The 24,209-nt window shown below is 40.4% G+C and overlaps 1 protein-coding gene across 1 annotated transcript in view; it reads right to left on the bottom strand.

The window, feature by feature from the left end:
* Positions 1-19,573, bottom strand: part of LOC110450847 — a 71,963-nt gene extending 52,390 nt beyond the window's left edge. Inside the window, exon 1 of the mRNA XM_021498618.1 lies at positions 18,971-19,573. Within this exon, the coding sequence (XP_021354293.1) occupies positions 18,971-18,985 (15 nt within the window). The 5' untranslated portion in view covers positions 18,986-19,573. The remainder of the gene's footprint in view (positions 1-18,970) is intronic.
* Between the last annotated feature and the right edge of the window lie 4,636 nt (positions 19,574-24,209).

Raw genomic sequence — 24,209 nt, 5'->3', positions numbered from 1 at the left:
TCATCTGTCCCCGAGTCCACCACCCTTTTGGGTTCTTTGGTGGCTCCTCGGGTGTCCGCTCGGTCGGACCGCTCTCTGCCAGAAGGCACCATTGTGTCTTCAGCTCTGGCCGACGCCCAGTCTCGGGTTTTAGAGAAGAATTCTTCTCCAACCCGTAGTCCTGGGTATGCTGCGTTGCAGCTCAGTGTTGGCGATTTGTCAGAGGTGCACGCCACTGACTATGCCACACATGATGGCCTGCTTGCCCCTCAACCAGCTAAGCTGGAATCGAGGGAACTTGCAGCCTGGCCCGGTAAATCGGTGGACCAGGTGGTGTTTGGTCCCAAAGAACACCACAAGATGGAGAGACTGCTGCGTCTCTCCATCTAGATTCTGTCTTATATAGACTACCTGACGGTTTGTCTATATAGGGTATCCGACTTGCCTGAGGGGCGGATTACCGAGACAGAGCAGGCCGACATCCAGGACAGAGGGACCTCTGCCCTGAACGGGGCATTGAGAGCGATGGCAGCTTTACAGGTGTCATCGCTTGTCAATGTCTTGTTGGCTAGGCTGTTTTCAGTTTTGAAAAACCGCCCGGTCGATGAGCCTTACCGCTCAAGATTGTTGACTGCCCCCTTCTCAGGGTCCACTCTTTTTGGAGGGGCCCTTCCTTCTGTTCAGAAGGATTTGAAGGAGGACTCGGTCGCCTCTGCACTTCTGGTGAAGAGGATTCAGGCTGAGAAGGCCAGTACCTCGCAGGGGTCAGCGCCTCCTAAGAAGAAGGCTAAACCTTCGGCTTCGCAGTCCTCTGCGCAGCCCAAGTATAAGCCTCCCTTCAAGGGCAACAAATGGAAGGGTAAGAAGGGTAAGAACCCTCCTGGGGGTAAGAAGAAGGGTTCCTGACTCTTTTCTTCCCTCCTTGGTCGTGTCAGACGACGAGTTTGGCCGGGAGGAATGCAGTCCTCTCGGCTCAAGCTTAGGTCCTTCTCCCGCAGGATTAGGCTTCGGGTCAGCAGACGATTCTCTTGCCTGGCAAGGTCTCGATCTGCCTCGACCAGATCTTCCTGTGGGGGGTCGTCTTTCTGCTTTCCTTCCAGAGTGGAAGGAAATTACGGAAGACGCATGGACCTTGTCTGTGATCAAGGAGGGGTTAGGCATTCCGCTAGTGCGGGATCCGCCCTTAGCGTCAGAGCCAATCTTTTTTCCTCCACCGGGGGATCCGGAAAAGGCTCTGGCGCTCCAGGAGGAAGTAAGGACCATGCTTTCCAAGGGCGCGGTCGAGGAGGTTCCTATGTCGGGATGCACTCCCGGGTTCTACTCCAGAATGTTTCTGGTTCGGAAGAAGTCCGGGGCGTGGCGTCCCATCATAGATCTAAGTGCCTTCAACAAGCACGTAGATTCTCCTCACTTCAAGATGGAGACTCCTCGGGGTATTATCGCCTCCGTGAGAGAGGGAATGTGGGCGACTTCAGTAGATCTAAAGGACGCCTACTTCCACATCCCCATCAAGAAGTCGGCACGGAAGTACCTCCGTTTTACTTGCAACGGAAAGGTCTTCCAGTTCCGGGCCATGCCGTTCGGGCTCACGACTGCACCTTTGGTTTTCACCAAGCTGCTGCAGGTGGTCGTGGGATTCCTGCACTCTCGAGGAATAGATGTTCACATCTATTTCGACGACTCCCTCATGCTCCACCTAGTGAGAGAGTCTCTGGTACAGGTCACCCGGTTGGTTCTGAAACTCTTACTCAAGGTCGGCTTCATTCCTTCCAGAGAAAAGTCGGAGGTTTCCCCATCTCAGGATTTTGTTTTTCTGGGGAACCGTTTCAATACGGTTCAGGGCATCGCCCTTCCACCGATGGAGAAGTTCGAGAAGGCCAGGGCTTTTGCTCTGACCTTTATCGGCCGGTCTCAAGTCCAGGTACGTTGGTTTCTCAGTTTTCTGGGATATCTCAACGCCCTGGCCGATGTGGTCCCCTTAGGGAGACTTCACATCAGGCCTCTCCAGATGTTTCTCCTTGCCAACTGGGTCCCTTCTTCAAGGGATTGGGAAGCCTTGCTTCCTCTGAACCAGTCGGTCAAGGAGTACGCACGCTGGTGGACTCATCAGGACAATGTTCTCCGAGGGGTTCCTTTGTCCAAGCCAGTTCCCACTATGACCCTGTACACGGATGCATCCATGACAGGGTGGGGAGCTTATCTCGACGGGCGTTGCCAGTCGGGGGAGTGGTCTGGGGAACAGCTCTCGGAGCACAGCAATGTGCTCGAGATGAGGGCTGTTCTGTTGGCTCTGCAGTCTTTTCGGGAGATCCTGCATTCCAAGGTGGTTTGTGTGGCTACGGACAACACTACGGTTGTCGCGTATCTGGAGAGACAGGGGGGAACCAGGTCTCACACCCTGTGTGCCCTCGCTATCCGCATTCTTCTTCTTTGTCAGGAAATGCAGTTGACAATTTGTGTCAAGCATCTACCAGGCAGGTTGAATGTTCTGGCGGATACTCTTTCCATGCGCCGCCAGCCGGTTTTGACAGAGTGGCAACTGAATCCCTCGATTTTCGAGGGAATTTGTCAGGTGTGGCACAGGCCTCAGATAGACCTGTTCGCCACTTCACTGAACAATCAGTTGCCAACGTTTGTCTCTCCGGTACCAGATCCAAGGGCTTGGGCCGTGGACGCTCTGTCTCTGGATTGGGAGGGAATGCATGCATATGCATTCCCACCCTTCAACATGGTGGGCAGGGTGCTGCAGAAGTTTCGGGAGCATCAGTGTTCCCTCCTCCTGATAGCGCCCCTGTGGCCGAGGCAGCCTTGGTTTCCGGAGCTTTTGTCGCTTCTGGTGGAAGAGCCCCTGGCTCTTCCTCTCAGAGCGAACCTCCTTCGCCAGCCTCGTTCCAGGACGATGCACTCTCGTCCGGAGATCCTCCACCTTCACGCGTGGAAGCTATCTCAGGAGGCCTCGCTCAGGCGGGCTTTTCTAGGGACGTGTCAGATCGCATCGCTCGATCAATTAGGGCTTCCTCATCTGCCGTCTACCAGTCACGATGGAAGATTTACTGTGATTGGTGTGTCGGCAGGAAGGTTGATCCGATCAAGGCTACTGTCCAGGTGATTGCGGACTTCCTTCTTTGGCTGTTTAGGGACCGCAATCTTGCCCCTGGCACTATCGCTGGTTATCGCACGGCCATTGCTAGTGTTCTCTCTGTTCATGGTAGGTCGGAGGTAGGCTCGTCCTCCTCTCTTTCTGCCTTGATTAGGGGGTTTGGGTTGGACAGGCCTAGGGTCCGGCAGTTGGCTCCGCAGTGGAATTTGCCACTGGTGCTCGAATCGCTGATGCGGGCACCTTATGAGCCTTTAGCGTCTGCCTCCTTGAAGTTTGTTACCTACAAGGTGGTATTCCTTATTGCCCTGGCCTCAGGTCGAAGGAGGAGTGAGATTCATGCCTTGTCTTCTCACTTCTCTTGCCTCCGATGGTCCAGGAATTACTCTGCCGTTACCCTTCTCACTGATCCTGCCTTTATGGCTAAGAATCAGGTTCCTGGCTTCTCGCCCGATCCGATTAAGATTCCTTTTTTGACTGCCTTCGTTGGAACTGAGGAACGGGATAGGTTGCTCTGTCCCTGACGGGCGCTTAGGTTTTACCTCGATAAAACAAGGGGTGGGGTGGGGGGGGGCGAGGTCCTCGATCTCGTCTGTTTTTGCCCATTAAGCAGGGTCAACAGGATATCTCCTCTCAGTCAGTGTCTAGATGGTTCTGTCAGGTCATCAAGTACGGTTACGACCACTCGGATGATCAGGTTCGGGCGTTGTATAAGGTGAGAGCTCATGAGATCAGGGCCCTTGCTGCATCATGGGCCCTCCTCAATGGGTCCCCCTTTCAGGAGGTCATGTCCGCGGCTTCCTGGCGTGGACAGACGGATTCTTATCTCCGGTCCTTGGCCTCTCATTCTGATGGATTGTATTCCCTTGGACCGGTGGTGGTTGCACAGTCTGTGGCTGTTCCTCCACAGTAATTCAGTGATATTAAATAATATGCTATCAGGCACCACGGTGGTACACCTGCTCCTTTCACGGGGAAGTTTTCCATTTTTTAATTACTTTCGGGGCTTTATTAGGGGGGTTCCTTGAACCTTTTCCCTACCTTGAGCATGTCTCGAGTTTGTTCCGTCAGCCTGATCTGCCTGGATTCGAAGCCTCCACTACGGTAAAACGAATTCGCATACTAAAGTTATGGTAATTATTACTGAAATGAAATTGAGGTTTTTCGAAGTAAAACCAATTTTCATGATGTAATACTTAACATAACTTTATGGAGTCCCACCCTGTATTCCTCCCCTTGCCTCCTCATCCTGGCTGCCTTTAGGCTCCATAAAAGGGGGTTTGAGGAAGGGAGATCACTCCGTGGCTCTGTCATCGAGATATAGGTTACGTCATGGTAGGGAGGTAGGGATATTTGAATCTTTTGTATTTGGGCTACAAAGATGGGTGTAGGTATTGTATATGCATACTAAAGTTATGGTAAGTATTACATCATGAACATTGGTTTTACTTCAAAAACCTCAAAATTGTGCGGAGAGAAGCGCACAACGGGACGAACGATTGCTTAATCGCACAGTTGTGCGCACCATGTGTGGACGATGTGCGGACGGTGTGTGAACGATGTATGCACGGTGTGCGAACGCTATTTTTGGTGCGTTGTGCGGTCCCACAACTGTAGTAATACTTACTATTACACAACATCTCCCGTACATGCTTGTTAACACTACACATTAAACTCTTCATAGTTTTAAAACAACAAAGTAACCATAAACTTGAGTATTATTACTGACTAGATATATTTCTAATATCCAAATGTATATTATTAGATAATTAACCAACATGGAACTTCCAAGCTATAAGTAAAACTTGAACACCTTTACAGGTCCATTTTCTGAGGAGCCTTAAAAAGCCTACCAGAACGTGTGTTGACAACTGCACAATTTTGATCAGTTTTTAGACTAAGCTCGACTGCCCTCGACACTTCAGGAGACACATTGACAGGCTTTATCACCTTCACTGGAGAATGCGTGTCACCTACATTATGACTAGACCTATCAACTTATTTTATCACAGTCTGTTTACACTGTTCATTTGGAACATCTTGATATCCTTCTGGCTGATCAGGCACCAATGATTGAGTATGGACGAGCTGACGACGGTTCCGGCGAATAACACCAGAGGGTACACCGACAAGATATGACCTGTCAGAAACAGATTCTTTCACTGTTCCACTATATCCTCCCCCTGATCCAGTGACCCACACGACATCTCCCGAATGTAAAGGGGCGCGTTTAACAACTCGGTGAGACTCGTCAAAGTTTTGCTTCTGCGCAACACCGTTTTCGCGTTCCTTTAATCGAAAATCCGCATGATCCGGCCACTTTGGTTCCAGATTGCTTGGATTCGCAGGGAGATTCGTCCTGATTTAACGACCCATTAACAGCTCAAAGGGGCTGTATCCACCTTTGAGAGGAGTCGCACGATAAGCCAACAAAGCAAGATGTTGATCCTGTGAACCACCAAGGAGTCGTTTAACCGTCTGAACGGCTCTCTCAGCCTCCCCATTGCCTTGAGGTTGATAGGGGCTGCTAGTTGTGTGGTTAAATCCGTACTTTGTTGCAAACTGTTGGAACACAGTACTCGCGTACTGTGGTCCGTTGTCGGATACCAATGTTTCCGGTATCCCATGGATTGCAAATATGGACTGCAAGTGTAGCACTATATCATTGGAAGCCGTTGAACCGAGTTTCGCGATCTCAATATATCGGGAAAAATAGTCCACCACTAGTAGGTAGTTAGCTCCTTTCCAATATAATAAGTCTGACCCCAATTTTTGCCAAAGGCGTTCCGGGAACTCGTTGAGTTGGAGTGGTTCCGGAATTTCTTGAGACACGTAGTACAGTTTTTAACTATGTCTGCGATTTCACGGTTTATCGTAGGACACCAAACAATTTCCTTGTCGCGTTCCCTACACTTAACGATACCCTGATGCTCATCGTGAAGTTTTTGCAAGATTTCCGCGCGAAGTGAGGTAGGGATAACCAATCGATTTCCTCTAAGAAGAAGACCCTGATAGACTGACAACTCTTCCCTCACCTGCCAGTACGGTTTTGTCGCAACTGAAATAGACGGCTTCTCAAAACCTGGCCTGCCGTCCTGGAAATGTGTCATTATGATACCACACACGGAATCTTCATGAAGTTTCATTCTAATTTCCTCCAACGTGCCTCTGAGGCTGGCATGTTTATCAATATGCTGTCAACGTATGTCTCTACGTTCAGGTGAAAATCCTCCTCCTCCGGACGTTCCGGTGGTTGTAAGGGTGCTCTGGATAGAGCATCAGCGATATACAAGAGTTTTCTTGGGACATGGTTGATGTCGTAACTATAACGTTCAATCTGGTATTCTCCATCGAACTTTCCTAGTCCACGAAATAGCTTAGGGAACTGTTTCTTTTTATCCTCTAGCTGAGTTGACTGCTGTAGATCTGCAACAGTTTAAACCAGATTAAGTTTATCTATTGCAGGTCTGCCTAGCAATGGCCTGTTCAAAGCCTTGATGACATAAACTTCTGTTGTAGCCGATCCACCCTTCTCAGTTGTGAAAGTGCTCTCAAATTTTCCTAGAACTCTTAAACGGTTCTGTCCTTGGCCTTATAATAATTTCGAAGTTTTCTCCAATCTTGGCTTCATCAACTTGTTGTAGATCACTACCGGTATGGCAGTGACATCTGCGCAGGTGTCTGTTTTAAATTTTACTGGCGTACTATCAATATATAGACTGACTGTCCATGGGTTACTGTTATCCTCATCAATGGCACCTAGAAATTGGAATCTGACAGTCCCGTTCTCTTCAATTTTATTGAGAGTTATTCTGCATTTTTTCTCTCAAAATGACCCATTTTTGAACATTTCCTACATGTGACATTATGAGTTGGACATCTATCCTTTCGGTGTTTGTAACCGCATCTCTGACATTCTGGATTACCATGCTCTGGAGCTCAAAGTTTACAAGCACGAGGTTGCCTTTTCATCTCACCATGTCTATATCCCTTCTTAGGATTTCTCGACAATGCATCGACTGATTGTTGGTTTTTAATGGCTTCGCTCTGCCTCACCTGAGCAACAGCGTTCTGTAACGTTAGAGTAGCATCAAGTTGGAGTTTCTCTGACAACTTGCTATTGTGAATGCCAACGACGATTCTGTCTCTGATCATCTCCTCTCGGAGTGTTCCGTACTCACAGTGCTCGACTAACCCAAACAGTGCCGTGATGAAACTATCTGCCGTCTCACCTTTGTTTTTCGCCTCGTGATGAAATACCCGTAATTTTTTTCTGAAACTACGTTGTACTTTTTCGAATCTTCAGCGCTCAATCCGAAAGATTTCATATCTTTCACCTCCCCTCCCATGGAGTAAATAAGGGTATTGACTTGAACAGCATCAGCTTTCCCCTCTCGCTCAGACGCGATTCTGAAACGCTCAAACCGTTTGAACCATATAAGCCACTCCTCCGGCTTTGAAAAAGTAAAATTCTCTGAAGGCTGTACTTGATAGGATGCCATGATTTCAATATTTCAAAGTCAAACACGTACCCAAATTTGCGAAAGTTCATATACTCTCCTCTCGATACCACAGGACCACGTGGTTAGATTTACGGAGAGTCCGATCCAGTTTAACCACGATTCTGCACTGTTACGATCGCTGTACATCCGCTGTTATATTGCAGGTCCACTTCTGACACCATGTTATGTGGTTATAATGACATGACGAAACACCAGATCTCAGCTATAGACTTGTATTCAAAAGATAGGCATTCACATTACAGCAGTGCATGTTCACATGACGCCATGCTGGTTCCAAGCCCACAACGAGGCTAGATATAGTCGGCATCGGATAAGTGCTTACATTAGAATATAGATCTCTCTATAGTCTGTTTCACAGATCATAGTAATACTAACTATTACACATCAAGAAACCTACCACATGTACATCGGATTGCGAATATGATAGCAGACGATATTGACAATTACTAGCGGCCACGATTAATATATGATATCTTTTGTGTGTGGAATTAACACGCCATCGCGTCTTTTCTATAGGGCTATCAGTTTACGTTGTATCGATAAAACATATTATTTAACATTATTCTTGTGATGATTTCTTGTCACAATATTTTGAAATGACTATAGAGAAAATGATTAACAGTTGAGTATGGGACGTTGGACATACATGTACATTCAAGCGTTGTTTTAAGATTTCCATTTTGTGACAATTTTGAAAAGGATTAATAGTTCAGTGTAGAACATGTCTCAAAATTTTAAAACTACATTAACTCATGTATTTTCAACAAATAATCATTTTTACGTTTTATTTTCAAAACATTCATTTGCAAAATAATTAAATTAGCAGATGAATGTTTCTCGAAACATTGCAGGGAAATATGTGTAACGTGAACTATTAAGAAAAGTGTCTCGAAATGCAACAGGTGATGGAAAGATACACACTTTATATTAGCATATCTATCCAGATATTATGTAAAAAAACCCACATAAAATAAACATGTACTGGACGACGCTGGACCAATGGCTCCGATTTGAGCACCAGTTTCTCGACGATACCCTTCGTGATGTTACTACAGTATGTGTACGTTATGTTTTCCATGTTTAGCTTGATGTTCTATATTAAAGCAATATAACAATGACTATATTTATTAATTATCGGTTTTTATTTGGGAATATGTTATTTATTGACACGCATATATGTAAATAATAAACGGACTTAAACAAACTTGTTTCATAAAAAGCAGTCATTCTTTTTATTATCCGTCTTGTGTTATATAAAACAATCATTCTGTTTAATATTTTTCTTGCACCACCTTTACCAAATAATTTAGAATGCTTCAGAATTTAAAGCTGTGATTCAACGCAAGAGGATGCATGCGTTTGGAAGCATGCGTTAATGAATAAACGGACAAAGCGATTATTGTGTAATGCCTTCGATATTTTGTAAAACTCTTTCTACCAAACCGTACCTCTTATACATAATAAAAACAACCACAAAAAGGAATATGATCATAGTATAGACTATGCTTCAGACAAACAAAATATGCTTATCCGTCGTTGAACGTGAAAAAGCCCTTAGCGCGACAATTCCTTTCAATTTGAATTCCCAGAGTCTGTATAAAACTATAATGTGAAGATCATCGCTTGAGGCAGTCGGGAATGATCAGACACCACTGCTAAAGACTGCTAATGCAATTCTAACATATATCGATCATAAAAGAATATCAAATAACTAGTTGACATATTCCAAAGTATATAAAATATTACCTAACAGACACACCAACACGTTCACTAATAAACATTGCATCAAACCCCCCATTAAACGTCGAAATGGAAAATTACTTCAGAAGGAAGGGGTGAAAGTAATTATGGATGGGTGAATGAATGAAGTGAAGACGTTAGGGTTTCAGACAAGGTGTCATAATTGGTTTGGGACTATTATGACAAGGAAAGAGGTTCCTCGTGTCCCGGAAATGACAAACGTAATTCGGTTTTTGACATTACACTAATGAGATTTTAGCCGTTGACGTGCCCCTGTCACAGTGGTTATAAAATATCCCTGTGGTGCCGCTACAGACAATAAAAGGTTTGAGTTAAAGGGACAAGACGTCCGTATCGGACATAGAGTACAAAGTTGACAAAAGAGAAGCAAAAATAGGATTAGGTTTTTTTCCCTGTAGGCACAAATATAGTCGATCCGGTTATTCAATTGGTTAACGGATTTCTGCGCTGCCTGCTAGTTATAAGTGCTTAAATAACGATATTTCTAAAAGGGCATTGAAGCAAGGGGCAAACAAACAATCGATGCTCTTCGGTTCGATGTGATCGCATTATAATATGCTCAAAATTAACAATGTCCGGAAAGCACCAACCAATCAAAATTAAAGTGCCAGCAGCCTCATTGGTTACGCACATATTCCACCAGTTGTCCTATTTGAACTAGACATGCACGGTATACAAAAGGTTGGGTTTCTAGCAAATATATAGCTTCTACGTTGTTTGCTTATGTGCGATTTTCTAAGTCAATAATAAAAAGCCTTACAAAATTTACAATAAAAATAAATAAAAAATAATCGAAATAAAAACATCAAACAAACGAAAAGGTATAAGACAAACGTCAACTTGATCTGACTTATATTTAAATAAAAAGACCAGCAGTTTTCAGAAAGCCTATATGTGGGATATGTGACGAAACAAAGATTAGACCTGCTGTTTCCCACTGCATGTGTATAGTAGTATACCCCCCCCCCCCTTTGCAGAATCGAAATTTTACCTCTCTGTCGGTTGTTGCGAGGACATTAAACCCCACCAATAAACAAACAAAAATACGGTGATCTTATAACAGTATAAAAGTATTACAAGTGATTTAAATGTATTTTTCTAAAACAAAAGATACTATTGTAATCGGCCAAATTAAACACTTTTATAAACAGGACAGAATTTCCTAGGTACAAAATTTAAAATAACAAAATAAAATAAACAAAAGAGGTAATTATCTTGAAAAAGACAAGTTCAAAATTTATGAAGTGCGCGTTTTCTACATGTTATGAAATATGCACGCATTCTGCTCGCCTTAAAACGTAATAGAAACATGGAAATTATGAGAGCAAGCGCAAACATATTGATATCCATCAAGATATAGGAAACACATTGTCCAGATTCCATCAGACTATAGGAATCAAGGAAATAATTTAATTTCGTATGGATTCCGCTCATGTCGTTCCCCTGCAGGCTCGGGGAAAGAATAGACTTGCTGTGTGTATTGCATGTTATCATAAGCTCCACATAATAAGGCCCCCAGCAGAATCCAGGTGTTGGATAGGGGTATTGTAACTTCTGAACAAGGAACATTCGGGTCCTAGTTTGGTTTGGTATATCCACCGTATAGTTTTGGAAATATAAATAAGATGTTTTCTCAAAAAGTAGAGTATGAAATGCGACGGCCAATCAGAATCGAGCAAGTACACTAAGAGTGTAACCCCTCAATAAACTATTCACGAAATGTGTACCCGTCTTTATAGAAAGGAGAGAAGAGATAAGGTCCCATATTCAGTCGTAAGAGGCGACTGCATTTGGGACCTTATCTCTTCTCTCCTTTCTAAATAAGTTTCTTCTTCCTAATGTCTCCCTTGACAATGCCTCACTTTTGGCCATTTGTTGAGCGTTCGCCCCTGTGAGGAAGGCTTTGGGTGCTGTCCCCTGGCCGAGACATACCAAAGTCTTTAAAAATGGTAGTTTCTACTCCTGCTTAACGCTCAGCAAATTAGGAGTGGGACGACTGGTTCGCCCGTTGTCAGTATAATGTGACCGGGTGGGGCGTCCTGCTGGGTGTCTTCGGCAGTATGTTTCAGTGAGGTAGCACTATAAAGTCGGCATCAGTTCCGCGCTATCACAAGGAGACAAACACGAACATATCGCAGCCTCCCAAAATACACACACATACACTACACGCATGCATCTTGCACACAGGGGAGGCCGTCCTTAAATGACCTTAGCTGTTAATAGGACGTTAAACAAAATCAAACAAACAAACAAAAAGTCTTCATATGACCCAAGCTATTTTGAGGACGTTTGCACCTAAGCAAACAAGCTAAAAAAAGTGTTGAATGCGCCGGCCAATAAGTATCGGGAAAGAATATGTACCCGTTTTCTCTCAATAAAGTATTAATGAAATCCTCACATCCCAAGCTTTGGCTGGTACACTGCCATTATAAAAACACATACAATTAAACAAGATTGACAACGATAATTCGTTTTATTCGGGAACCCTTTTCTTGCCAAACACATTCAAGGAAGTACTAGAATATATCAACAAATAATGTAACACATAATAAAATCTGCACGGATTCTGCGCGTCGTGTACGTGTAATTTTCTTGAAAGAGGCATAGCTCAAATTTAGCTATCCCTTCCACAAATGTTTTAGGATATTATATAATTATATTAATAATAGATATCATATCATGTATGATTGTTCAGGAACCAATGAGTGACAGAATTACAAACCTCATAAAAACAATGTCCTCATCCTTTTCCGAAAAAGAAGCACAAACGCACAAGAAGCTTTTTGCCGTTAATGAGGCAAAACGGAGAAGATTCGGAATCTAATTGCTCGGAAACTTTGAAGGACATGCGAGTTCTTAAAATACTTCGCATGATTATTACACTTTGTGCCCGCATTTAGGATCGGAGAAGTGTAAGTAAAAGACATAACTACTCTATTGAAACGTTAAATTTGTTAACACGCGCGTGCATCTATTATTACTTGGAATCGGGTTAAAGGAACGTCTTGCGATTGAGATTGTTACAACATGCAATCGATATCGAAAGGTGGCTTTTACATTATGCCGAGCTGATAGAATTATCGCTACCGCAATTTGTCTGATGTCTGAAAAACACCCACCATAATGTGTAAAAAATGCAAGCTTTATACATATTGTACTGACATTAATTCCCTTATAAATTTGATATTGATTTTTCGATCTTACATGGATGTTCTTGTAATTTCTAAAATCGAATTAGTCATGTTGTGATGATGTATTGTGAGAGGACAAAGGTGGAGTGAGGATTGTTAAGGAACTGTTCTTGTTGTCATAAATATCAGCAGAATATACTTCATGACGTATTCAGTAAATGACAATAATATTTTAATTTACTTGGCAGTAATTAATGTCGTTTCACTGTGTTAGGAATTTCTGCTAACATATATGAGTTACAAAATTTGATTGAACAAGAAACAAACAACATCTAATAAAAATGATATTGAAGTATATTGATACATACATCTGGTTCGGTTTAGCAATTTCGCACAGCAACAAATATATTTAAACAGTTCTTAAAAATAAGTAAAAGTCTTCCGCAATAATAAGTCTCAATCCCTCCCCACTTTTTATCTGGTATGGAAATGGATATGTCTGCATAGAAATAATCCTATTCACAGGGACATACTTATTATTATTATATATCTCAGTTCAACTTATATTGGAAGAAATTCCATATTTGCTTTTCTATTGTTTTAAATAGCACAATGAAGTATTGAAATTTATCGAAGTGTTTTTGATAATCGACTAGGGTAACACATTTTTTTGATCTAACATTAATCCGCGCTGTTCATACATAATATTTACATGAAAGGGTATGGATTCATCTTCTGAGCAGGAAGTTATGACAAGCTAAAAGGCACAACAACACCTGAGATGTCATAAGGGTTGAAAATGAAAATAATATTAAACAAACGAAAAGGTAAAACGTCAAATCGAAAAAGAAAAGTGGCTATTGTGACTCGCATCTATTGGAACAGACCAACAGCTTTCAAATAGCTTGATATTGCAGAGCTGTTTATTGTTTTGAAAAGAGATTTAATACATGTAGCATTATAATTACTCTTGACTTCTGCGAAGAAAAACACTGTCCTATTTGGCACACTATATATGTTCTTCCCGTGTCTAATAGGTTGGTTTGCATGGCGTCATCTGGTGACCATTGATGTCACAATTTTCTATACGTGAACTCTTCAAAACCAACATGGATGGTGTGGAATGCTTATATTAGTTAAACATTCTTTTCGTAAGAAACATTTTATAAATATGTATACAAATATGTTCACGGCAGGTTTTTCCTCTCAGATAATGTTTTGATAGACCCTCAATGCAGACTGTTAATCAAATGGACAAACATACTTTCAAACCAATTCGACAATTGAGTTCAAGTTTCTGTAAAAGTGATAGAATTTCAATCAACACGCACGCAGCACACAATTAAATCCTATGAATTTTCTTTCAGAAAGTAACTGTCAAAATTTGTAAACAATCAAAATTTACATTTAATAAACCATATAGGCAAAACTGAATGTATATAACATATAAAATAAATCCATGACAATCCATAGATTTTATAACAAAATATATTTTTATCAAACTAATTATATTTTACCAGACAATGATATTGGAAAGTTGAAATTGAAATGATCGAGAAATTTAGTTTTTAAAATTTTTGGTTTATGGTATAGTAAACAGACAGTTTACGAATGTCTTTATTAAGAAGAATTATTATTATTATTAAATGCTTAACAGCCCATCAACACATAAGAGGTCATTAGGGCCAATACAAGAAGACAAAACATATTAAAGGAAAGACATCAAACGAACGAACAAGTAAAAGACAAACGTCAACTTGAATACATTGTAAACGTGGCTATTATTTAGTTTTTAGATAGTCTAAAATTGAAAATACAGTTATGATTTCGAAAACAGATTTAAGACATGTAATGTATAGTATTATAGACATTTTCTTGAGTTGAATGAAGGTCGACACAACCTTATAGCAAGTGTATAACGTGTCTGTGTATAAATATTAATTGCAACAACAAATCAAAGTTTCACTTTTACTTTTCGTTGAAATCGTGAGGATGTCGTTGTTATTGACGGAGACAAACTCCAACCAGACCAACATAAACTGCACATGTGAACAACATTTAAGTAATTTCCGTTGCTACCTTACAATGCTCTCGAATCTCCGATCAATACAGACGCACATACAGTAACAGGTACCCTCATAAGTAAGCAACGAAACCAGACATGCAGTGACTGAACATGGTAAACTTATCCGGTGTCGTTATCTAATTATAAAATATTACCTTCGCTTAAACTCGTATGTTATATCTAAAAATAAAAATGACAATATTTATTTTACCCCTTCACATTTGCGATAATATGTATATATTTATCAGTTATCGACTTGTTGAGGTTAACATGAGGAGATATAGACCCGATAAGGATATATTGACCGAGGTGAAGAGCATTGCATTTAGCAGAGAGCATCGTGACGTGACAATAGAAGTGACGTAATGGAGAATATTAATTTGTCGGTTCTAAAAATATGATTCAACCAATGAGAATGTAGGGAAAATGCTGTCATTTTATAATAAATCGATTTCAATGCGAAAACATTTTATATCCTCAATGTAGCACTATCCCGTGTATATACCATCCTTACATTTCAGATAGTAATATGAAACATCGAATGCCACGTTCAAAAACCAGAAATACTTTATTTCAGATTTTATTCAATTAGTCTTATCAACTTCAATTAATGTCTGATAGTCAGCAATTGCTTAGTCGATGCGAGGGGAAATTTGAATTTACGGGCTTTCAATGTCGACAAAAAACAAGTACAAAACATCTGTAATCGAACAATCTCTTTCAAATAAAGGTCGACGTTTTATTCTGCGATATATTTCCATTCGTCAAATTTGATTTTCTCCTTTGATTTGAAAGCAAACGTGCATTACCTCTGAATATTGCATCCAACTCTCCTGCAAAAGTTGTTTTTCATATTCTAACTTGTTCCATCAAAATTTGTTTATAACCATTTGTCAGTGTTTTCAAGAGGAGAAATAAAGCACGGGGGTAATTTTGGCAAATACCCGGGGCAACAATTACATGAAGGAGTGGCGACTCAGTTACATTCTCCAGGAAATTTTGACAAACGGAAAGAGCAACTGTTTCAGGGCATTACTCAAAGATCGGTACACATATTCTGTAAATGAAAGGCACAGTTATAGCCTGATGGTCTTAATGTAACATATACCGGTCTTAAGTGTACTATTTAAAGTTCCAAATATCCAAGAAACAACCGATCAACACATCCATACTGTTGTGGTAATCCATCAAGTGACATTTTGATAGTGATGAATAGTATTCTGTTAATGGAGGTACAGTTGTGGGATGGTGTCACGCGATGTGCGCATGGTGTGTGCACGATGTGTGCACGATGTGTGCACGATGTGCGAACGCTAAAAGTCTGGACGATTATTGCTTACGCACATTTGTGCGGACGATGGACGAATGTTGTGCGATGACAATCGTGGTTGGTGTTAATTGATAAATAGCTTTACAATTTATAAGGTTTCGTGTTTAAACACATAAACTTTAATTTTTAACAATGTTTCTATATTCTAGCTACATATATAAACTTTTTCTTAAATTTAGAAAAGGTGTTCGGTGTTTTTTTAAACGACCCAAATCGACACATGTAGTAAAATTATAACATATATAGACACGTTCACACGTTCACAATTACGTGACAGATTTTATGATGTACCGTCTATGAAAAGATTATTCAATACAGTTTCTGTGCAATTAATGTTTGACTATTTACACTCTATTGATCTTTACAATAAAATATTATTTATTGTGCACCCAATTTATTCGATATTGATGTATTTATTTCATCCTTTACATGTTTTAAGCTATTAAGTATTGGAATGATGTGTTTATTCTCGTTAATGTCTCTTTTTGTTGGCCCTAAATGACTTACATTGTCGATGGGCCGTTAAACAATAAAAAAAACATATACAGGTAAACATAGCCATTCGACATGTACGTGGATCGTAGTTTCCCAACCCGGGGTACTTACATAACTCGTCAAGGTGAGCGAGAGTCATCAGAAAGAAGAAAGTTGTTTAGAAAGAAGAGAAAAGATAAGATCCCAAATTTAGTCGGCTCTAACGATCATGCAATTGGGGCAGCAGGTACGATTTTTACGCCCTATCTGCAGGGACCGAATTACTAAATTTGGGATCTCATCTTTCTTTCTGAACAACTTTCTTCATTATGTCTCCCTTGACAATGCCTCACTTTTTGCCTTGGGTTCTGTCCCCTGGCCGAGACATACCAGAGTCTGTAAAAATAATAGTTTCTACTCCTGCTTAACGCTCAGCAATTTAGGAGTGGGACGACTGGTTCGCCCGTTGTCATTATAATGTGAACGGTTGAGTGTCCTGCTGGGTGTCTTCGGCAGTATGTTTCAGTGAAGTAGCACTATAAAGTCGGTCTCAGTTCCGCGCTATCACAAGGAGACAAACACGAACATATCGAAGCCTCCCAAAACGTACACGCATACTTTACACGCATGTATCCTGCACACAGGGGGGGGGGGTGTAAACAATACTAAATAAAACCAACCCAAGCGCAGGGCGCTAGGTAAAACTCCGGTCATTCATCAAGATAGTAATTACATGTTCTGTTACCTGATAGCCAAACCCATTCTGACAGTCCAACAGTCACTTTAATATTGTATAACACCCATTGCAAAATTGAACATTTTTATCTTAATTAATATAATGAGGAGTTCATATATACAGTGTTCCTTATTCCATACCAGCCATCCGGACATTTTTTCGAAATATTGATCGACCAATTGTCCTCAATCGTACATTTGTGCGGAGAGAAGCGCACAATGGGGAAAACGATTGTTAAATCGCACAGTAGTGCGCACCATGTGTGGATGATGTGCGGACGGTGTGTGCACGATGTATTCACGATGTGCGCACGCTATATTTGGTGCGTTGTTTGTTCACACACCTGTACACTGTATACCTGATAGAAGTATATTGATACAAATGTCCTGTGATAATAGCTCGCTATTAACAGTAAAATCATCTAACTTATTAACTATCTTTTAATTGTATTATATCTAATTCAGGTAAGAAGCTGTGGTTTCAAAAGACGTCACACACTACGATTACAGATTCTATATATTTTGTCAATCAATATTTACTGGAATTAGAGACATTCACAGCTGGCTAGTTCTCAGTATGGAAGAAGATCAACGATTATGTTTGAAAAATCACTATTTATTCAAATAAACACAACAGCTTTTTTTGTTATAAAACAACAAACTCTTCTTATTGTTCTACACAAAAGTCAGGTTTAACAGATTCCCTCAGTAAGATTCAACAGTTTAGAAAAATGTATGTATCGAAGTTTTACTTTATACACAAACAATTTACATATTGCATCGTTTCAATAACGACTGATCGTTTGTCAGCCTTTCACGGAGGGACTTTTATTTACCTGTACGACAATGTGACAATATTGTAAACTTTATAAGTCGCTCGACTACGGGAAATGCTGATTATAAATACAACATTAATCCACACTGAACCGAATAAGCTAGATCTAGCCCCTCTTCCGTTTATGTCAGTAGGGTTATACGGGTGATTTCGCAGGTGCCCCTCGTTTCTGTTTAGTTTTGTCATGTGTATTTAAAGAATTATAAAAATGGTCCAAACTGCAGTTCATAACAAAACAGTTAGTGTTGACCTCTTTGGGAAGGAGATACATTAGGCTGTATCTTTAAAGACCCTCGTACTACTACCAAATACTGGATGTTTGCTTTGATAAATAAATTCTGAAAAGAAAAACATACCTCGCGAACTTTTATATGAATAAAAAACCACAAAATAAATGACATGCAACGGGGCAAACAAATGATTCGAACCCTTGACCTTTGGTCATTTTACTGTCGCTCTGGTAAACTGAGGTACCTGGTCAACGGTTCTATGAAACCCCCAAAAATGATATCACTGTCTGAACTGAATTTATCCCACTGCTTAATTAAACACGATATAAATATTGGTGACTAAGACACTCGTGAGGGGCCTAGGACGCCAATGTTCAATAAAATCCTTATTCGCTTAAAAAGACACTTAACTGGTTTAGAATAAATTGTGTTCTTTTAAAGAATAGATATTTCCTGGTTCAAAATGGTTGCTATTTGTCAAACCTTTAAATATATAATTCAATATCGAAATAAAAATATATTATACAAAATAACGATGTTTTATTTTAATTAACCAAAAGTCTAACACCGTGCTTATCCAAAATGTAACTATAGAGTACATTTGTATATTATTAACATTCAAATAATGTAAAATTGTCACTCACTTTTTATAGTGGCTCCTACTATTTTAAAGTATACACCAAAACCATAGTAGCTTTAAAACTACATATATATCACCTACCGCAATATGGAGACAGTTAAGAAGTATGGAACATGTTTTACTAATTCTAGTAGTTAAGCAGCCAAATACTACTGAAAGTGTGTACTTACCGCTAATGGTGCCATCACGGTTTAATTCTTCAGGTAAGTTTTATATCCGCTTGGAAACTTTGATATTGACCAGATACCACTCCACTTATATTAGTTTTAGGTCCCCAGGTAGATTTTGTACTTGGTATGCAAGAGAGCTTGTGTAGCGGTCCGTTGGCAAGAGATGTCTTACAGCAGTGTGCGATAGATCTAGCTTACAATTCCAATATTTACTTTCAGCAATGAAACTGAAACTTGAAGCCTCCTCGGTTTCGTCGTGTGAATTGGAAGTGAAATTCACATCAACTTTCAAGGTGTTTATGATAAAATAATGGTTGTTTCAAATCAAAAGAAAAAAAACATATATTCTTTAAATTTGAAAATAAAAATAAACAGGCCAAAAAACTATACAATTTCATATGACTTTTACATGTGGTCCTCAATGTCCAGTCTCGCAGAAAACACCTGCATGTGCGAGTAAGTTCAGTAATCAAAGGAAACAACACGTGCTATGTTGACCAATGAACCGCTCCATATGAGATCAAGCTGTGAAGTGACCAGTCCATATTATACACGCTAGCAGCAGCGCTATTTCCTGCCTTCCGGGACTGGGTCTACTGCACTACTCACTCGATCGCATTCATCGGCTACCGTGCTTCTAGTCCCAGGCACAATCAGGCTCAGCGTCAGTAGCCGTCCACTGATAGCTCAGGATATGTCTGTAATTACACGTAACATCGACAACGCCTTAGTCCTCGTTAATTACAAACGGAGTAGGGAAAGGGACAATGGAGAGGGATGAGAACAGAGAGGGAAGGGAGGAGAGAGAAATAGAGAGAGGGGATACGTATGCAATTATTAACAGTAAACGGGAGGAGGGGAGATCGGGGCACAACAAGCTTAAGTAAAAAAATATGCATGTTCATTATGAAGCAAAAGAAAAAGAAATGGTGGAATAGGGCAATTAGAACCAAACATGCAATACGTATAGCTGAGAGGATAGAATGACGATGTAAACATAGCATGTCAGGTTATCTTGATCAATGATTTGTGCACAGATTACCGGCTTATACGTTCGGGATGGGAATTTAGGAAAAAACCAACACCTGCTGTTACCCACTGCATGATCGTAGGAGGCGATTAATGTGGACCCCCCCCCCCCCTACTTAGATACACGGGACACAAAAGCGATCGAAATACATCGTCTTATGAAATAAATCGTCTTCAGTACCCATTACAATATCATGGATCTTTATTTCTCTACTTAACTTTTCCCCCCAAGCACCTTGTTAGTTGTTAACTGGTTCAACCGTTATAAGTATAATGTGACCGGGCGGAGTGATGTGCTGGGTGCCGTCGGCATGGTATTTCAGCGAGATAGCCTGACCTGAACTGACCAATATCTAAGCAAACTAATTGCAAAATCGTACTCTGCCTTAGGCAGTCTCCTAGACATTGCAAAAGTAAAATTACTTGCGAACGTACGTCAAGTTCGTGCACAGGAATAGCGCTAACGAGTATCATCTATAAGCCTTTTTCTTGAAGCTCGAGCGACAAAATTGCAATTATTGCTAAAGTGACCTATGTCCGAATCGCATCTACATTTACGTTGAAGTCGTATTGACAAGTTCCTTATTAGGTGGACATGACACCATGAAACCAAACGTTTTAATTTACATTTATTACTCTATCTGATCTTCCTCTGTTTATCTCAGGGATTGAAGCTTGGAAAAATAATTCCTTACAGAATTGTCATCTTGATCAGGGTTTTTTCAAGTGCGAGTGTGATTTTATTTTTGTTAAATATATAAACGGAATCAGGCAATAAAGCAATTAAAACGGAAACCATGTTATTACAACATCGGAATTCAAAACAAGAGGCCCAATGGGCCTGAATCGTTCACCTGATATTCATCTTATACTTGTAATCTTAAAAGTGGACTTAAATACAGCTACAGGAAAAATACCAGTGTTTGATTGTAAGGAAGCTATTAAAAAATTTAAACATGTGACACATTTGACCTTGAAAGTCAAACAAGGACATTAAGTCCCAGACTTTATAATCTTTCATACCAGCATGCTTCTGGCCAAATATCATTACCCTGGACCTTTAGATTATTCAGAAGTTGTTTAAAGATTTCAACATATTTGACCTCTGTAACCTTGCAAATGGGTGAATGTCATTCATTTGAACAAACTTGGTAACCTTTCATCCAAGCATGCTACTGACCAAATAACATCACTCTGGTCCTTTTGGTTACATATATGTCGTTTACAGTTTTCAACATATTTGACCCTTGTGGCCTTGAAAATATCTCAAAGTCAATTATTTTGACAAACTTGTTAGCACTTCATCGCAGCATATTACTGGCCAGATATTGTCACCTAATGCCCCTTAGTTATTCAGAAGAAGTTGTTCTAAAGGTTTTAAACATATTTGACCCCTGTGACCTTGAATATAAGTCAAGGTCATTCAGTGAACAAACTTGGTAGCCCTTCATTCCATCATGCTACTTGCAAAATATCATCACCCTAGGCTTCTTGGTTATTCTAAAGAAGTTGTTTTAAAGGTTTTCAATATCTTTCACCCCTGTGACCTTTAATTTAAGTCAATTTCATTCATTTGATCAAACTTGGTAGCCCTTCATCCCAGAATGTAACTGGCCAAATATCATCACACTAGGCCTCTTGGTTATTCAGAAGCCGTTATTTTTTTAACATATTTGACCCCTGTGACCTTGAATATGAGTCAAGGTCATTCATTTTAACAAACTAAGTAGCCCTTCATTCCAACATGCTTCTGGTAAAATACCATTATCCTAGTCCTTTTGGTTATTCATAAGTTGTTTTAAAGAATTTTTAACATATTTGACCTCTGTGACCTTGCATATATGTCAAGGTCATTCATTTGAACAAACTTGGTAGCCCTTCATCCCAGCATGTTATTGGCCAAATATCATCACCCTAGGCCTCTTGGTTATTCAGAAGTTGTTAAAAGGTTTTAAACATATTTGAATCCCTGTGACGTTGACTTTAAGTTACGGTCATTCATTTGAACAAGCTTGGTAGCCCTTCATCCAAGCATGCTACTGTCCAAATATCATCATCCTCGGCCTTTTGGTAACTGAGAAGAGTATGTTTAAAGTAAAAAGATGACGCCGGACGACGGACGCCGCACCATGGCATAAGCTCACTTGCCTTTCGGGTCGAAATTAGGAACATGTGAAATGGTATTAAAGAGAAATGTTACCGTTCATTTCCTGCCCAAGTACATGGACAGACGACGAGAGGTTGACACAGGCAAATAAAACCTGTTGTGCACAGCTAGTATAAAGGTACGTGATGCAAATACTGCTCGCTTTGATTAATGTCGTAGTATATACCTTGCTTTTATCTGAATAACCCTTGGGGAATTCTCTTAAAATTGGATAAAAATAGAAAATATCGCTGATATTGGTAGAAGGCGATTTCAGATTGTAAAATTTTTCCGGCGGACATCTCTTCCCTCCCACCTGTACTCTACCGCCGCACATCCCTTCTCCCTTACCTGCACTCTCTCTGTCTCACATTATTCCCCTACCACCCACACATGCATTCTGCCTTCCTTACACTAATTCCCCTCCCACCTACTTTCACCGATTCTCTCCTACACTTGTATCTGCATTCTTCCAATTCAAACACCAACTTCCTGCGCACCGCAATTTTTACCCCATCATTATGGTACCTTGCTTTACACTCATCCCACAATTTGGCGCCACTACGGCGCTACCCTACCCACCCCTATCTACATGCTTCTACATCCTCATCTCCAGGATAAGTACCTGTCAGTGTAATGCAAAATTAAGCTGACGAAACAGTCGATAATCATGCCAGGAAAAATTGATAAGAAAAATGCGTGTTATATTGGCTAGAATAGTATGACGCAGATAAAAAAAATCTATCAAGGACAATCACCTGCAGGGCGCAATCAATATCTGGGAGAATTGATCTATATATAATTGTCCAATAAGTAATAAATTGTATATTTATCACTGACATTTCGGTATATTGCATGACGCGTAAATAGTTGTTTTCTATTTTATTGTACACCTTTGTTCAGTGTTGTATGGGGTTAAGGTCATACGGAGACTGGTTCTTGGGGACACCACCGGACTAATAGGGAGTAAAGCAATGAGGGGATAAAATATAGATCCCAACTGCTGCCATTGGGTACGCATAACATTTTTTTGTTTCTCTCGTGCCCCAGTTAGCAGAGGGCAAATACTAAAGAACTCATTGAAGGGCACACAATAATTGTTTTGCAGTGAACATTTTACCAATGTACTGTAAAACAATTTTTATTGACACTATTGTGTAAAAATATTGTGTCTTTCATTTTGTTTTCAAAATTCACTCCTTTTTACCTAAATTTCTATTTAAAATTCTTAAAATTCTGACAACCTATATTTTTTGTGGCAGAAAGCAATATAACTACAAAATTTGAAGAAATTCTACTGAGAAATGGTGACACAATCCTATTACCTTAATGTCCTCGCGGCAACCAGATTACCCAGGAGAAAACCCCAATACTCGCACAGGTGACCAATACCTGTTCAGGTCTGATGGGGATTGGTTTGGTTTTATTTTGTTTAACGTCCTTTTAACAGCTTAAGTTATTTAAGGACGTGCCTCCATATTTGTTGTGTAAGCGTGCATGTGTGTACGTGTGACGAAAACATGGATAGTTGGTGTTATTGCGTCCTTGTGATAGCGCGGATCTGATGCCGACTTTATAGAGCAATCTTACTGAAATACCATGCTAAAGGCACACAGCAAACATTTCCTCCCGGTCACATCATACTGACAATAGGTGAACCAGTTGTTGCCATTACCCATAATGCTGAACGTTAACAGGGAATAACTTCAGTTTTGAAGGACTATAGAACTGTATGTCCCGGCCTGGTGACAGAATCCATTGCTTCCCTACGATGGCCGATAGCGGCCGACAGAACAAACATTTTAGTAAAAAGTGTTTTGTCTGACAGTTTGTCAAATTATAAGTGGGCATTTTACACATTTTGTAAAAAGTGTAAACTGTCATGACACTTTGTCAAATCATGCATGGCAGTTTACTCATTTTACTTCACAAAATAAACATTGAGGGAGGAGGGGGATATGGAAATAGGTTCACATTCCAAGGGCTGAGCAGAACAGAGTATGCTATTCCAATGAACTTATTTACCTTTAACACAAATTACACGGATTAGACGGTATTTTTAAT

This window comes from Mizuhopecten yessoensis, unplaced genomic scaffold, assembly GCF_002113885.1.
Source record: "Mizuhopecten yessoensis strain PY_sf001 unplaced genomic scaffold, ASM211388v2 scaffold5519, whole genome shotgun sequence".
NCBI lineage: Eukaryota > Metazoa > Mollusca > Bivalvia > Pectinida > Pectinidae > Mizuhopecten > Mizuhopecten yessoensis.
Note: the sequence above shows the minus strand (reverse complement) of the source record. Positions and strands in the feature narration are given on the sequence as shown.